Source organism: Manacus candei, unplaced genomic scaffold, assembly GCF_025592945.1.
Source record: "Manacus candei isolate 608988 ecotype Guabito, Panama unplaced genomic scaffold, ASM2559294v1 h1tg000050l, whole genome shotgun sequence".
In the NCBI taxonomy this organism is placed as follows: Eukaryota; Metazoa; Chordata; class Aves; order Passeriformes; family Pipridae; genus Manacus; species Manacus candei.
Window position 1 is genome coordinate 1,617,414 of NW_026138098.1, and position 14,148 is coordinate 1,631,561.

General features: G+C 45.1%; 1 protein-coding gene across 4 annotated transcripts; it reads left to right on the forward strand.

Moving 5' to 3' along the window:
* Window positions 1–336: 336 nt before the first annotated feature.
* On the forward strand, window positions 337–13,291 carry DENND10 (DENN domain containing 10). Of its 4 annotated transcripts, none has more exons than XM_051800408.1 (9): window positions 337–810; window positions 4,465–4,661; window positions 5,836–5,915; window positions 7,447–7,595; window positions 7,766–7,877; window positions 8,228–8,328; window positions 9,491–9,598; window positions 10,142–10,236; window positions 10,919–13,291. In XM_051800408.1, the coding sequence occupies exons 4-9, from the start codon at window positions 7,478–7,480 to the stop codon at window positions 11,093–11,095; spliced, it is 711 nt and encodes a 236-aa protein (XP_051656368.1). In that variant the 5' UTR covers window positions 337–810; window positions 4,465–4,661; window positions 5,836–5,915; window positions 7,447–7,477; the 3' UTR covers window positions 11,096–13,291. The 4 variants fall into 4 exon arrangements, with proteins under 4 accessions (XP_051656368.1, XP_051656365.1, XP_051656366.1 ...); XM_051800405.1 differs by lacking the exon at window positions 337–810 and adding an exon at window positions 819–3,590 and having other exon boundaries at window positions 4,445–4,661; XM_051800406.1 differs by lacking the exon at window positions 337–810 and adding an exon at window positions 3,879–3,978.
* Window positions 13,292–14,148: the final 857 nt, after the last annotated feature.

Sequence of the window (14,148 nt, forward strand, 5' to 3'; positions counted from 1 at the left end):
GTGAGGCGATCGGCATCGGGAGGGGGATCGGGATCGGGATGGGAGAGGATCGGGAGGGGGATCAGGACCGTGGGAGGATCGAGATCGAGATAGGAGGGGATCGGGAGGGGGATTGGGACCGTGAGGCGATCAGGAGGGGATCAGGCTTGGGGGGGGATCAGGAGGGGATCAGGACCATGGGAGGATCGGGATAGGAGGGGGATTGGGACTGTGAGGCGATCAGGATTGGGATCGGGACCGTGGGGGGATCAGGAGGGGATCAGGACCGTGGGTGGATCGGGTTGGGAGGGCATCAGGAGGGGGATCAGGATTGTGGGGGGATCGGGAGGGGGATTGGGACCTGGAGAGGATAGAGATCAGGATGGAAGAGATCGTCAGGGGGATTGGGACCGGGAAGGGAGTGAGAACTAGGAGGGTTGGGGGATCCCGCTGCGAGCTCCACAAAGCCCGTTCTGAGTGAGCCTCAGGTGGTACCGGGGTGCGGGGCAGGGCTGTGCCCGTGTGGGCCGGGCAGCGCCGGGTTCTGTGGTGAGCGATCCCGGGTGAATCGTTCCCCTGCCTTGTGCACTGTTGTTGGCATTGCTGTTACTGTTCATTTGTTATTTCATTTCTCTTTCCTGTAAATTGTTCTTGTCTCAACCCGTGACCTTCACCTTTCTGTGCCTCCAGTTTTCCATCCCACCACAGGAGAGGGGAGCGAGTGAGCGGCACAGGGTTTGGAGTGTTTCAGTGGGAACATTAAATGGGGGAATACCATTCCTAAACCACAGCAGCCTGATTGGCACCCAGCAAGGAGCACGAAGGCTTGAGGTAACAACAGATCAGTGTATGCAGTGTTGTTCTCCTGCTGACCTCCAGTGCTATAGGTGGGAATTCATTAACAATCCTACCCAGTCTGTGGGGAGAACAGGGAAGGATAATTTTCTCCAGCTTTTCACCCCCTGTTTCTCATCCAGGCTTGGTACAACAGCTGAGACTTTTGAATTTCCTTTGGATGTTAAGGAAAGCGTGCTCTTGTTACTAAGTCTGCCAGGTCTCCTCGGTGTGGTCTACACCATGTTTAGAGTTAGTTATGAAAGAGATTTTTAGGAAGGTCATTCAGAGGTCTGCCTCAAGGGTGGATAGTCATGACTGGCACGGAAGGTGGGAGAAAATGGGTCAGGTTTTGAAGGACTTTTCTCCTCCAGTGGTTTGGAGGTTTCTCCCTGAACCACTACAGGACCCTTGTAAAGCGATAAATTATGTGAAGGAAAAATGCTGTGGCAGTTCCCAAGAGGCACAAAGTTATGCTGGGCCCTGGCTACTGTTTATCAGTCACTGCTGGTCACTAGACAGCACCCTCACGGGGAGGGGGAGGAGAGCAGAACAACGGGCACTGTGGCCACTCCAACTACAGCTGAACCAGAGGAACAACCTGTTCCATAGCAGTTGCCCCTGTAAAGAAGAAGAAATCCAAGACAAAATCAGTTCACTTAGTGAGGGATGGAGAAGAAGTAGGGCCCTCAGAACAGGAAGAGGAGGCAGCATCAGAGATAATCACCCAGTCCCTATCCCTCTGTGAGCTGCCAGGTACACAAAAATGTTTCAGCTGCCTGTCAGGCAAGCACTTTGTGACCTGGCTGCTCCAGTGCTGGGATAGCTCAGCCCACAGTCAGATGCAAGACAGTGGTGTAGCCAAGCAGCTGGGGACTGGGAAAATGAAAGGAATCCTCAGCCTCTGGAGGCAGCTTCTGTCAAGCATGTGGGAAAGGTACCCTTTCAGGATACTAGCTGATCTAGGAGTGAACCCATGCAAATGGATCACCATGGAGCAAGGTATCCAGTACCTGAGAAAATCAGCTGTGCTGGAGGTACTCTGGAAGTGTTTAAGGAATGAGCAGTCCTCTGTAGATCAAGATGAAGTCCAGTGTACAAAACCCACGTGGTGGAAGTTTCTACGGACCGTGCCATTGTGGGATGCCAGCTCACTGGCAGCAATGTCATGGAAACAAGGAGAGCCAACAGTGAATGATTTGGTTGCCCAACTCTGGCACTATGAAGAAAGTCTCTCTCCCCCTGTATGGGCCTGTGTCTCAATCCCTGCACAGCATGCCATGATGAGCTAAGCAGAGACTCATGTGAACTAGAAGGTGGGCATCAGTTTCAGGGAGAATTCTAGTGCATGACCCTCCATTCTAGAGTCAAAAAAAAGATGGAAGAAAAGAGCCCAGCTTTGCTTTTTCAGGCTCCCTTCACTTGGAATTTTCTCCATGTCCTGGCGTCCTTAGAGATCTGGTGTTCATGTTGTACACAGTGTTCTCCGTCAGGTCACGCTATTGGTTTACATGACAGTATTTTAGTATGGGCTGCTTTAAAGCAGAGTCATCACTGAGCTATTTATAGTGCTGAACTGTCTTCGTAAAATTAATGAACTGAATAGTGCTTTTCTTGTCTTCATAAAATTGACTTGAATGTCTGTCAGGTCAGAGACAGCCCCAGGTCCGGGTGGCAGCTTTCCCAGCACCAGAGGCTGCCTGTGCCAGCGTGGCCAGAGCCAGTCCCTGTCCTAAGTCCTTGCAGCCCTCTCTGGGGGCACCTTTGCTCTGATGGGTGTGCTGCCTGGTATTTATTGCTGGGCTAGAGCAGCATTTGCCATTGGGTAGTCCACCCCCCTTTTTTGTACGTCTCTGAAGCTCCTGAAAGCCCTCCAGGCTGGGATCAAGACAATTTTGTGTTGAAGCAGCTTTTATGATCTGAATCCTCATGTCCCTTCCTACATGGTAGCAGAGTATATTAAATATGTGTGTTTTAACTTTATGACTTTATGAAAATCATATGGCAAGCTGCCCTTTAGTGTATTCCTCAGCCAGGCAAGGACCAGGCCTGGCCTCTCTCCCATGTTTTCTTCAGCAGCTTCTGATGACCTCTAGTTATCCCAGGTATTTTGGAAGTTTCTCCTAATCAGTGGCTGCTCTGTGCCGTGGTATTCCTAGAATCAGTTAGGTTAAAAAAGACCCTTAAGGACATGGAGTCCAACATTCAGGTACCACTGTTCTTTCAAACTTTAAAATGAGATCTTTTCATCCTCAAATAAACTTGCTGATGCATGAAGTAACTCAGGAATGGCTGTTCTGCTTCCATGAGTGTTCCTCACCTCATTCAGCTGCCTCTTGGGCCCAAGTCAGCCTTCATCCACACTCTGTAGAAGCACAGGGAGGCCTGTGTTTTGGGATGCTTAGGGATACAGCTCCTGTCCAGGACTTCAGGATGCAGCTGCCAGCAGGGCCACCTCCTTTTGTGTAGCGTTTCCCCTGAGCTGTGCCCCGTGACTTACAGTGTGAGGTAGCAGAAGAGGGGGTTATGCAGGTGATGAGGGGACTGGAGCACCTCACTTTTGGAGAAAGGCCGTGGGAGCTGGACCTGTTCACCCTGGAGAACGGGAATCTCATCAATGTCTGTCCATGTCTGAAGGGAGGGTGCAGAGGATGGAGCCGGGCTGTGCTCGGTGGTGCCCAGCAATGGGACAAGAAGCAACGGGGCCAGACTGGAACACGGGACTACAAGGAAGAACTTTACTGTGCAAGTTACCGAGCACAGGCTGCCCAGAGCAGGTGTGGATTCTCCCTCACTGGAGATAAGGACACACCCCTGAGCGACAGGAGGGGACCCTGCTCGAGCAGGGAGGTCGGCCCGGAGGAGCTGCAGCGCTCCCTTGCAGCCCGAGCCGTGCCGGGGCTGTGCGGTGCGGGCGAGGACGCAGCCTGTGTGTTCCCAATCCCAGCCCCGTTCCCCACGGCGGGAGCCGGGCGGGCCCTGGGGAGGAGCGGAGCGGGGCGGGCGGGCCCTGCAGAGCGGCGGGCGGAGCGGGCCGGGCCGGGCCCTGGGGCGGAGCGGGGCGGGAGGGCCGGGGCGGAGCGGGCCGGGCCGGGCGGGCGGAAGGCGGCGGGGCGAAGATGGCAGAGCCGGAGGCGCAGCTGCTGCGGGCCGTGGGGCTCATCGGTGAGGGCCCGCGGGCCGGGGGGGCCCGTGTGGGGCCCGTGTGGGGCCCGGGGCGGTAGCGGGGCTCGCCGAGCTGCGGCCCGGCCCGGGCGGGCGGTGCCGGCCCCGCCTGTTGCCGCGCTGAGCTCGGCCGGGGTGCCTGAAATTCGCGGCTTCCCATCTCTGTGTTGCGACATCAGAAATAGGGAAAAACCATAAATAAGCTTGTTCCTCCGTGCCTCGCTCACGCTGGATGTGTATTCAAACTCCCGGCGCTTCTCTGACCTCGTCAGGCGGGTCAAGAGCGGATATTTATTAGGGTTTCAATAATAAAGCCCGCAGCAGAAGTGCTGCCCTGGGGCTTAAAGAGCAGAGGCAGAACTGGATGTCTAGGGTCAGGGTAAGGTGGATTTTTAATCTGGTTCTAGGAAACAAACCTGGTTAACCCATCGATTTACTCCCTTGCTGCTGTTTGGCATTCTCACAGTGAACATCTTTCCACCATAGAAAAAGACACCAACGGAGATGCTTTGTGGGTTTGGTGTTATCCGTCCGTAACAGCTGAGCTGAGGACTCTGTTGCTGCGAAAGTGCTGCCTCACGGATGAAAACAAATTGCTCCATACATTTGTATTTGGCCAGTACAAAAGGTCTTGGTTCTACATCACGACTGTGGAAGTTCAGGATTCTCCAGCCTTGAAAAAGGTAGGACTTGGTGGGGGTTCTCAGTAGAATGCAGGGAAGATATCTGCAGGTTAAGCAGTGTTTTCCTATTGAGGGAAACATGAAGAAGAGAAGGGATTCAAGCTGTTGTGTGCTCACAGATGCAGTTTTTGTCCAGGTGTCCAACCAGTCCACGTTTCATTTTTTGCCAAGACATGTATTGGATGGAATTGCAGAAAGATTGGGACACTCATTGCCCAATTTAGATTCTTTGTGTTAACATGGTAATGCTTTCCCATGTCATTATTTCTAGTTAATTTGTATTTCATTGTCAGCAGTTTGTTTCTCTCTACAAAGTTTTTTTCATTGTGTTCAAAGTCTTGTTGGTATAGAACTCGGTGCTTTTTTTTCCAAAGGGTCAAGTTACACAGGTACTTTATTTTTCATTGCATTCGTAATTGGAAGACAGCAAATATGCTTGTATCTGCTATCTTCTCCCTGCTATGAAAATCATTAAACTGTCAAGTTTATTCAATTATTCAATTTTCATATTTCATGCTATATTGTTAAGCGGAAAGATAGTGGGGCAATTTAACATGCCCACAACAGAATATTTCTTGCCTTTCCTCACTCCAAGCTTACATCTCCTGTGAACCTTAAAGGTGTAAAAAATATAAAATAAAATAAAGTGTCCCAGCGCTGTCTCTGACAGCGGCAGATGCTGTTTGAGGAGGACATGTGAGCCTGGTCATTGTCTGCAGACTTTGTCTCATACTGTCCCAGCCCACAGTCATTAGATTAAGGAAGTTTAAAGAGTAGTTCTGGTTTTGGCCCTGCTATCTGTGTGGTTTTCCCCAGTCTCTTTCTAAATGTATTGATGCTGTCTCTGCCTCCATAGCAACAAATGATGGAATTTCCCTACCTGGTGTGGGGGAAAAATAATGCCTTTCTGGTTTTTTAATAACCCCATGAAAATAGAGGAAAGCAACTCTCGTGGTGTAGTTTAAGCAAAAGACAGTCTGTACTAGAGCTGAGGCACATCAGAAACCCATTACCCAGCCATCTAAGTTCCCTTAAGAACTTAGAGCTGCTGCTGCTCACTTTTTTGTGGTTTTTTTAACTGAAATGCCTTGTCAGTACTGCAGGAAGTTCAGTAGTGTGACAAAGGCTCGTGGTGGGTCAAGAACTAAGCTGTCTGTGTTTGTGTCATGCACAGGTGACCCACTTTTCCATTGTCCTGACGGCCAAAGACTTCAACCCAGAGAAATACGCTGCCTTCACGAGGATACTCTGCAGGTCTGTACAGCTGCTTTGAGGGGCTGCTGTGGGCAGGCTTAGAGCTTGCCAAAGCAAGAGGTTAAATCTCATTGTGTTGCCTTTGTTCTAACAACCTGCTGGAAACCCAGTCCTACCAACAGAATCAGATTAAATAGATCCTTGATTTAAGTTTGTCTTGAGTTCATGCAGTAAGTGTTGGGTGAGTGTCAGATATCAGTTAGGTTTTAATGTGTGTCTTCTCCAGGCACCACCACCCACACACTCATTTTCTCTGAGAACTTGCTTTTTAAAAGTGTAAATATTTGGGAAGAGGTCAGTGCTGGACTCAAAGGTCACCGTGTGTGTGGTGAACAACTTGCATCCCTCCACAACATGTCTGCTGTAGATGCTTCTTGCAGCTCCTCTGAGCTAAGCACAGCCCCTGGGGATGGTTTTGCTTTCCCTCCAGGGAAATGAGAGCCCTTTGCCTTGTCCCTCTTCCAACCAGTCTGCCACCTTCTCCTTCCTTGTTCTGTTCACTCCCTTTCCTCCACATCCACATTCTCATGATCTCTCTCTGCTTCTTTCTTTGCCTTCCCTTGAGTTTCCATATTGGTCCGGTCCCACTTCTTGATTCCAAGAGTATTCCCTGAGATTTTGCAGCTAATTGGATGCAATTGTGAGGTTATTGTATACTGGGCACTTACTACATATAGCGTAGACTTGGGAATGCCTTCAGGCTTTACCAGTTCTGCAGGGCACTGAAAAACTGAGGTTGTTCTTTTTTGGTGATACATGAAATATTTAGACTTGCTGTGGATTGCTTTAATGCTGATTTATCAGCTAACACTTCCTTTCAAATCCAGAATGGATTCTTGTAAACATGCTAATAATTGAGTTTCAAGTGTGATGCAGCTTTGTGCTACAGGTAACATGGAAAATGGGTAGTTGGCAGCTTCAGTGCTGTTCCTGAAGTACCTTAACCTGTAAAACAGGTTACAGTGGAAGACAGCTAAAATTGGATGGGCTCTGTTGGTGTGTTGGTTCTTTTGTGTTCTTTGGGGGTTTTAATGAGTATCAAGGACATATTTGTATTTTTCTTTCATCATTTAACAAAGAGTACAGAAGAATGTCAAATGATACTGGGATAAAAAATGAAAAACTAACTAGTCAAATGTAACATGTCTACATGTAACAGCAGGAGTTACCATGGTAGTTGCTTTTTCATAAGGCAGGTACCTTTCGAGTCTGCAAAGAATCCTTAGTCTGGAACACGCCTACACCTTTGGGGTTTGTTTCTATCTTAGTCAATGTTGGTTCTTTCCTAAAACAGGAAACTGAAATAAGGATACAAGGTAGTTTTATACCCTGAAAGACAGACATGTATTTGTGTGCATGTTGGAAGGCTTCTAGTTCAGTATTTAAAACCTCAACTGGGTGTCCAAAATTAAGAATTCTTGCCAATAATATTGCTACTTGTGATACTGACTTTTAATTTTTTATTTTTCTTATGTGTACATGTATTCATATGTTTGCAGTTTAAATCCCAGACTCTCTTCTGTTCACACAGGATCTACTTGAAGCATGGAAGCCCAGTTAAAATGATGGAGAGTTACATTGCAGTGCTTACAAAAGGGATCTGCCAAAGTGAAGAAAATGGATCTTTCCTCAGCAAGGATTTTGATGCTCGGAAGGCTTACCTTGCTGGTTCCATCAAAGGTTATTTACTGCCAGGAGTCTCTATCCTGATTTTTTTTCCTACACTATAAAATGCCATCTAGTTTTCCTGTGTGCTTCAAGTAACAATGCTAACCTGTGCTGTTATTATTTAGCTTCCTCAAAAAACAGCATGCATATCTTCTGTACAATGATTTTCCCCTCTTTTCTAGATATAGTGTCTCAGTTTGGAATGGAAACAGTTATCCTATATACAGCACTGATGTTAAAGAAGAGAATTGTAGTGTACCATCCTAGAGTAGAAGCTATCCAGGAGTTTACCAGGTACTTTGTCTGTTCCTTCCTTCACACCCCTCCCCAGAATCCAACAAATTTTGAACCTTCATTGAGAGAAAAAACCATATTTTAAGGAAGAAAATCTTTCTTAAACCTGTTTATTGAAATTCTGCTAAATCCCTCTTAAGGCTTTAGCTGTATGTTCCTCAGCTCAGAGAAATTCAGCTGTGGAATGAGCAATAAACTCTGCTTGCACTGAGGGCAGAAATCTCTGTAGTTCCTGTATATCCACCCCAAATGAGACCCAGTCATAATCATTTATTCTTATGGCATGCATTTCATCCTGTGAAACTTCAGTTAGCATAAATAAAAATATACTATGTGCCAAATTTCCCCAGGACCTTGCCTGCTTTGGTGTGGCATCGACAAGACTGGTCAATTCTTCATTCATACGTGCATCTAAACGAGGAGGAAGTGGAAGCCTTAAAAGCCTGCACAGGTAGGGATAGTTTATTAATCAAAAATATAAAGAAAATTTAATTCTGCTTTCTTTTACTGCAAGGACTTGCACCAGTGCACTTCGGAGGAAAAAAGGTTATTTTGCTATTAATGCTATTGTTCAAAGTTAAACAGCATAATTTGCTTTAGAAAAGGCAAAACAACTAAACAAGTGTATGGGAAGATAACTAGTTAATCTGGTGGGTTTGGGTGGATCCACATCAGTCTATCCCCAATCACAGATGCAAAGCAGCCTTGAGACTTTTTGATGTTGTGGTCTGAGGAACTGAAAGTCTTCCTGTTGTACAAAAGCAGCTCACTTTGGATAAACTGCATTTTTTTCGTCCCATCTTCTACCCATCACTTGTAACTGAATCTTTCTTTTTTTTTTCTTTTGTGAGTTCCTAACTCTGAAGTGCCAAATTTTTATGTTGATGCCAGTGAGGTCTCTGGCTCCTAAGCACAGGCAGACTTTACTGGCTACGTAGGAGTTTGGTCTGTGTGACACGTTGCTGTGTGTGTGCAGGGCTTGGTGCATAACCCAGGAACAGGCCCTTGGCTTATGCAAAGTTTAACATGACTCATTATGTGGCCATTAAGAGGCTTCTCTATGCAGGAATAATGAGCAAGAAGACTACTCATCTTCAGCATTTCTGCTGTGTGCTTTTTTCAGCTCTCTAAACACCTTCCACGGAGAAAAAGCTCTCTTAGTTTGCTCACCTGGTTTGCTATAAATAAGAAAATCTGCTGGGTTTATTCCTCTGTTCCAATCTAATCCTGACTTTGTGACAAAGGGCTCCAGAGTGGTGGGTTTTTTAACGAGAAAGTTCAGTGGCCTTTTCATTTGCAAAAGATTAATTTTAGTAGCAAGGTAGGAAGAGATTTTAAAATTCCACATTGATAACCTTATGATATTGCTTGTAGTGTCAGTGGTTCATTCATGTTCAAGGCAATTTTAGAAGCTGATTTTGAAGCTCCTTGAAAATGAAGCATCTGCTGAACACACTTGTTGAGTGACTGATACTATCAAGAGCACAACCTCCTGGGTCCAATGACTGTTGTATGAAAAACTCCTAGAACAGACTGTAGGACTGTGATTTTATCTTGGTTTTGGCATGGGTTTGTTTATGAAGATCCTAATCTTGATAAATTCTGCTCTCTAGGTTACATTGCTGGATTTACAGATTCTGAAGTGACCAGCAGACCAGACCTGTATGATGTGTATGTGAATTTGGCAGACAGTGAGATTACCGTTTCCCCTGTAGTAAAAGGTTGGTTGCTGTTTGTATTTGGGATTTGGAGGCCACTTATCCCCAAGTTTGTAGTAATTGCTGAACCTGGCTGTAGATCAAGCCATCTTGATCCTTCTTCCATCCAGATTCTGAAAAGTTCAGTGTATAAGCTTCTGTCTTTTAGTCTTATTGCAACACTGGTTAAAGTTGGAAGCAAATGCACAGTTGAGACTTCATAACATCCATGTTACACAGTTATATGGAAGAGGCTTCCAGCTGGGTGCAGATATGTCACTTGAGTCTTTAGGAAAACACTGCCCTAAATACTTGGAGACTGGGGACTATTTGAAAGAAAAACTTCTGTGTTGCTGGTCATCTCTCTGCTCCTTATCATCTACTTAGGGCCACTTCAGGGGTGTTGGCAAAGCTGTTGATATGCCAGGTTACTGCCTTTACCAGTAGATTTTAAGTAGTAGTCATGAAAAGACTCCTCAATTCAGCTTGTTGTTCATATGCTTTTCTAGATATCCCAGAAAAGGTGATTTTATGTGAATGTGTGGTGTTGTTTCCTTTCTTACACAGAGGCAATGACAATGGGAAAACTTCACAAAGAGATCGGACAACTGATTGTTCAATCTGCAGAAGATCCAGATAAATCAGACAGCCAAGTCATTAAGGTTAATATTTTATTTTTAAATCTAGTTAACTTATTTGTATTGCTAAACCTGGGCGGAAGGAGGGCGTGGGAGGAAGATTGTCCCTGAGAATCAGTCTCTTCTACTCTCTGCCTTTTTACAAATGAGCATTTTATTCATCATACAGATTTTTTAAGGATAACTTACTTGGTTTGTATTATCTGTTGGGTAACTGCATTGCTGAAGGAACTTCAAAAAGTCTATTGATTTTTAGACTGGTTTCCCAGTTTTATTCCACAAGGCATGGATTTTGCTCAGTGCTTGGTCAATAGTATTGTCAATACCTTGAAAAAGTCCTGCTGAGATAAGGCTTCTCAGCTGTAAAGCCTGATTTTCATCATGATGGCTTTTTTCACTTCTTCCCCTATCTTAATACATTATTAGACATTTCACAGCTGAGTGATTTAATCACAGAGCTCAGTAAGGCCAGAAGAGGAGCCTGTGGAGTGGTTGTGCTCCCTTTATCCAGCACTGCACAAGAGCAGACTGAACAACTGGTGCACATTTGCCTTAGAATAAATGTGAGCTTTATTTTAAATGAGCTATTTATTTATCATTATTTCCTTTTTTTCCCTGTATTGATTGATTTTTTTAATAGACATATGCGAAAACATTATCATACCTAATACTATGTTCACAGTTGCTTGTTTCTCTGTTCCTCAAGGACATTTCTCTGAAGACAAAAGAAATCCTGGCTATTTTAGCCTCACTTACTGAAGCTTCTGATGGCAGTGAAAAACCAACCCTTAACTCTGAGGCCCTGAAACAAAAGCGGTTTCCACCAGCTACAGAAAACTTCCTTTTCCATCTAGCAGCTGCTGAGCAACTGCTCAGAATCTGATCCTGATGCACTGGAGTGTTATGGACCAATTCAGAAAGGCTGTCTCTGCCACACAGAGAGGTACACCTGGTATTCTATAAGGAAAAATTCAAGGTATAGGAGTGAATGTTACTGTGATACAGTGCAGAATATTGGAGCTTGACTGGGAACATGGAGACGTTTTTGGGAGCATTCCTGGTGTCATTATCCTTCCTCAATCCTAACTGTGTACAGATGGCTCCTGTGTTCCATGCCATGGCATGAGTGTACATACAACAGCAGGGGCCCGTGTGTCCAGGCTGTGCCAGACATGATGGCAGTGGCTGTTTGTCCTGCACATTCCAGAGCCTGGACAGCTCTGACTTGTCTTCCTGGGCTCTGGAACACGGCTGCAGCTGTCAAAGCAGCACAGTTTGGGTGTGTTCATCTCTGCACAGGGACACACTGAACATGCAGTGGGCTGAGTGCTCCTTCTGGCCTTCCAGGTGTGTCAGCCTGTGGGATGCTGCTCTTGCTCTGGGTTACCTGATTCCTGGAAATCCCAACTAAATGGACAAGTTCTCTTCTTTCTACTTGAAGGTGTCTAGGTGTGGAAAAAAAAGGATGTCTGGGAAAATCTGATGTGGTAGCCTTAGTACCTAGAGAAAGGGGTATTTTGAAGCTCAGGTGTGAGTTGAGCACCTCTTTTGGACTCCTGCCTTAGAGGTTTTCCCCCTTTCACTCCGTCCCACGCCTCTGATAAGAGTCCAGGATTACTGTGTTTAAAATGGGGCTGCCCAGGGGGGTCACAGACAAGGGCTGCTTTACAGCTGCAGTCATTTAAGAAGTTGTTGGGGTTCTCAGCTGAGAAGAGACCTTGCCATTCATTCCTGATCCACACGAAAAAGTCAGATGAGTTAAAGCCTCATGGACCAGGAATGTCCCAATGGGAAGGTACCACAGGGAGAGCATCAGCTTTGTAAACTACTGGAGCTGTAACACAGGTACTGTCTGGTGGTGCTCGGTGTAAATGAGATGGAGGTGGAAACTTTTGAAGAAATAGTGAAAACTGGGAAAGAGTTTAGAGAAAATTTAAAATTTGCCTACTTGTTTGGTTGCACAGCCATAACTCAAGAGATTTCTTTTTGTTTCACTGAGCAGCCTGAAACTAACTGCTTTGTAATCTTCTGAGAAGAATTTAGAGTCCTTGTAGGGAAATGCTCTGAGCCAAACAATCTGCATTTGTTCAGAAATGTCCACAACAAATCAGTCAATTCTGCAGTAGCACTTTGTTATATGAAAAAAAATAACCTTTTTCCTGGCCTTTGTACAGATAGGCTGTAGCATGTGGTTTTACATAGAGATTTTATACTTATGAATAAAACTTTAGTAACCAATATTTATATTGTTAAATAATTGGATGTTTGCTATTCTGAAACTGGTAGAGTTCATCAATAACTATTTACAAGCAATATGGGTTGGAAAAAAGGTTGTCCTTTTGCTGTGTATCATACATTAAGGAAATCTATTTTAGAATGTGATTAAGGAATGTGGTATAAAATGGATAGTTATTACAGTCAGGAAATGAAAGTGCTTCAGAACAACCCCCTATTTTCAGGGGTGTAAAATTCTACTTTAAACACTTAGTCTGAAGTTTAACTTCTGAACACAGTAGCATGTACTTTGGTGGGTTTTTTAACTTCTGAGAAAAATATTGCAACTGCCTTTGTTTACCTGTAAGTGCTCTACAGCTTTTTTTCCCCATTTGCCCATTAATGTTTTTTCTTAATGGTTTGTTAATATTACTGCTTCTGTTTTGAGACCTTTAAAACAGTTGGAATAGCAGAACTGCAAAACTGTGCTGAAAATTCCATTCAGGACTTACTTTTAAGTCCACTGAAACTGAAGTCTTTCACTAAGAAAAACCTGGATCTGCTTCAGCCACCTGTCTTAACACCACAGTGTAACTGAGAAGAAATTTGCATCATTTCTTATTAACAAAAAGCCTTAAGGCATATCCAGAGAGAACCACAAAAAGCAGAGGAGCTCAGTTGCAAACTAAACATTGAATGCCTGTTTTGCTTTCTGTCCTGGAAACATTTAAGTTGGAAACCTCAGTGTTGTATCTGATCTTCTGATGTTTCTGCAGTGCAGGTGAAATACAGTTTTGCACCTAAGGAACTGGACTCACAGCATGCTTATGCCTATTAAAAAAATTCTGAACAGTCTACCCTTTAATTTATGTAAATTTTTTTCTTGACTCGTTGTGACCATGGAGTCACAACTGGGATTGGGCTATAGCTTGGTGTTTAGGTTGGAAATGTACTGCTACATGTTCATACACTTTTATCATCTGATGATTTTATTGTCAGCACTGCACAGGATGTATTTCCCTCTCTCAGCTTCAGTGCTTTCAAAGGCTTGTCCTAATGTTCTTGCATTTTCTTAATGACTTTTGGCATTGTTTCTTCTCAAAATGGTTTAAAATAAAATAGAAAAATCTGCAAGGTCAGGACAGGGAAAGATTTTGGCTGATTTCTCACTTCCCTTTCCCCAGGCTGGGTGTGCAGTTGCTGGTTTTGCAGTCAGATGACATCCTTTCTTCCCCCTAGAAGCAGAGACCATGTAAAATGAAATTTGTATCTTCTCATCTTCCTGCCTTCCTGTTCTCAGTTAAGTATAAAATGGTGAATGGTTCCTGTGGCATAACATCTCCACCACGTCTGCAGAGATTGGATGGTAGATAGTGAACAGACAGAGGCTTGCAAAGGGGAGCAGGGTCAGCACTCAGTGCCTTCAGCTGACATTTTGCTGAGTAAATTGGGTTACTTGCTTTCATGCTTTCACCCCTGAGGTTTTAGTCCCTGGTATGACCTGCCCTGCCCTGTTTCCCCCCCAGGCAAGTGTGGGGGAGAATGTTCTGATGGAGAGCTTTGTAACCTAGAAAAACTCAGGACATGTGGCAGCATCCATCTTCAAACTTCTGGCTGCTTCTGCTTTTAACCTCTGACTGCCACTGAAATGGCTACTGAGGGTTGTTCATGGTGTGTTGTGAGGTGTCAGTGGAAGCAGCTACATTTCTAGATAAAAAACAA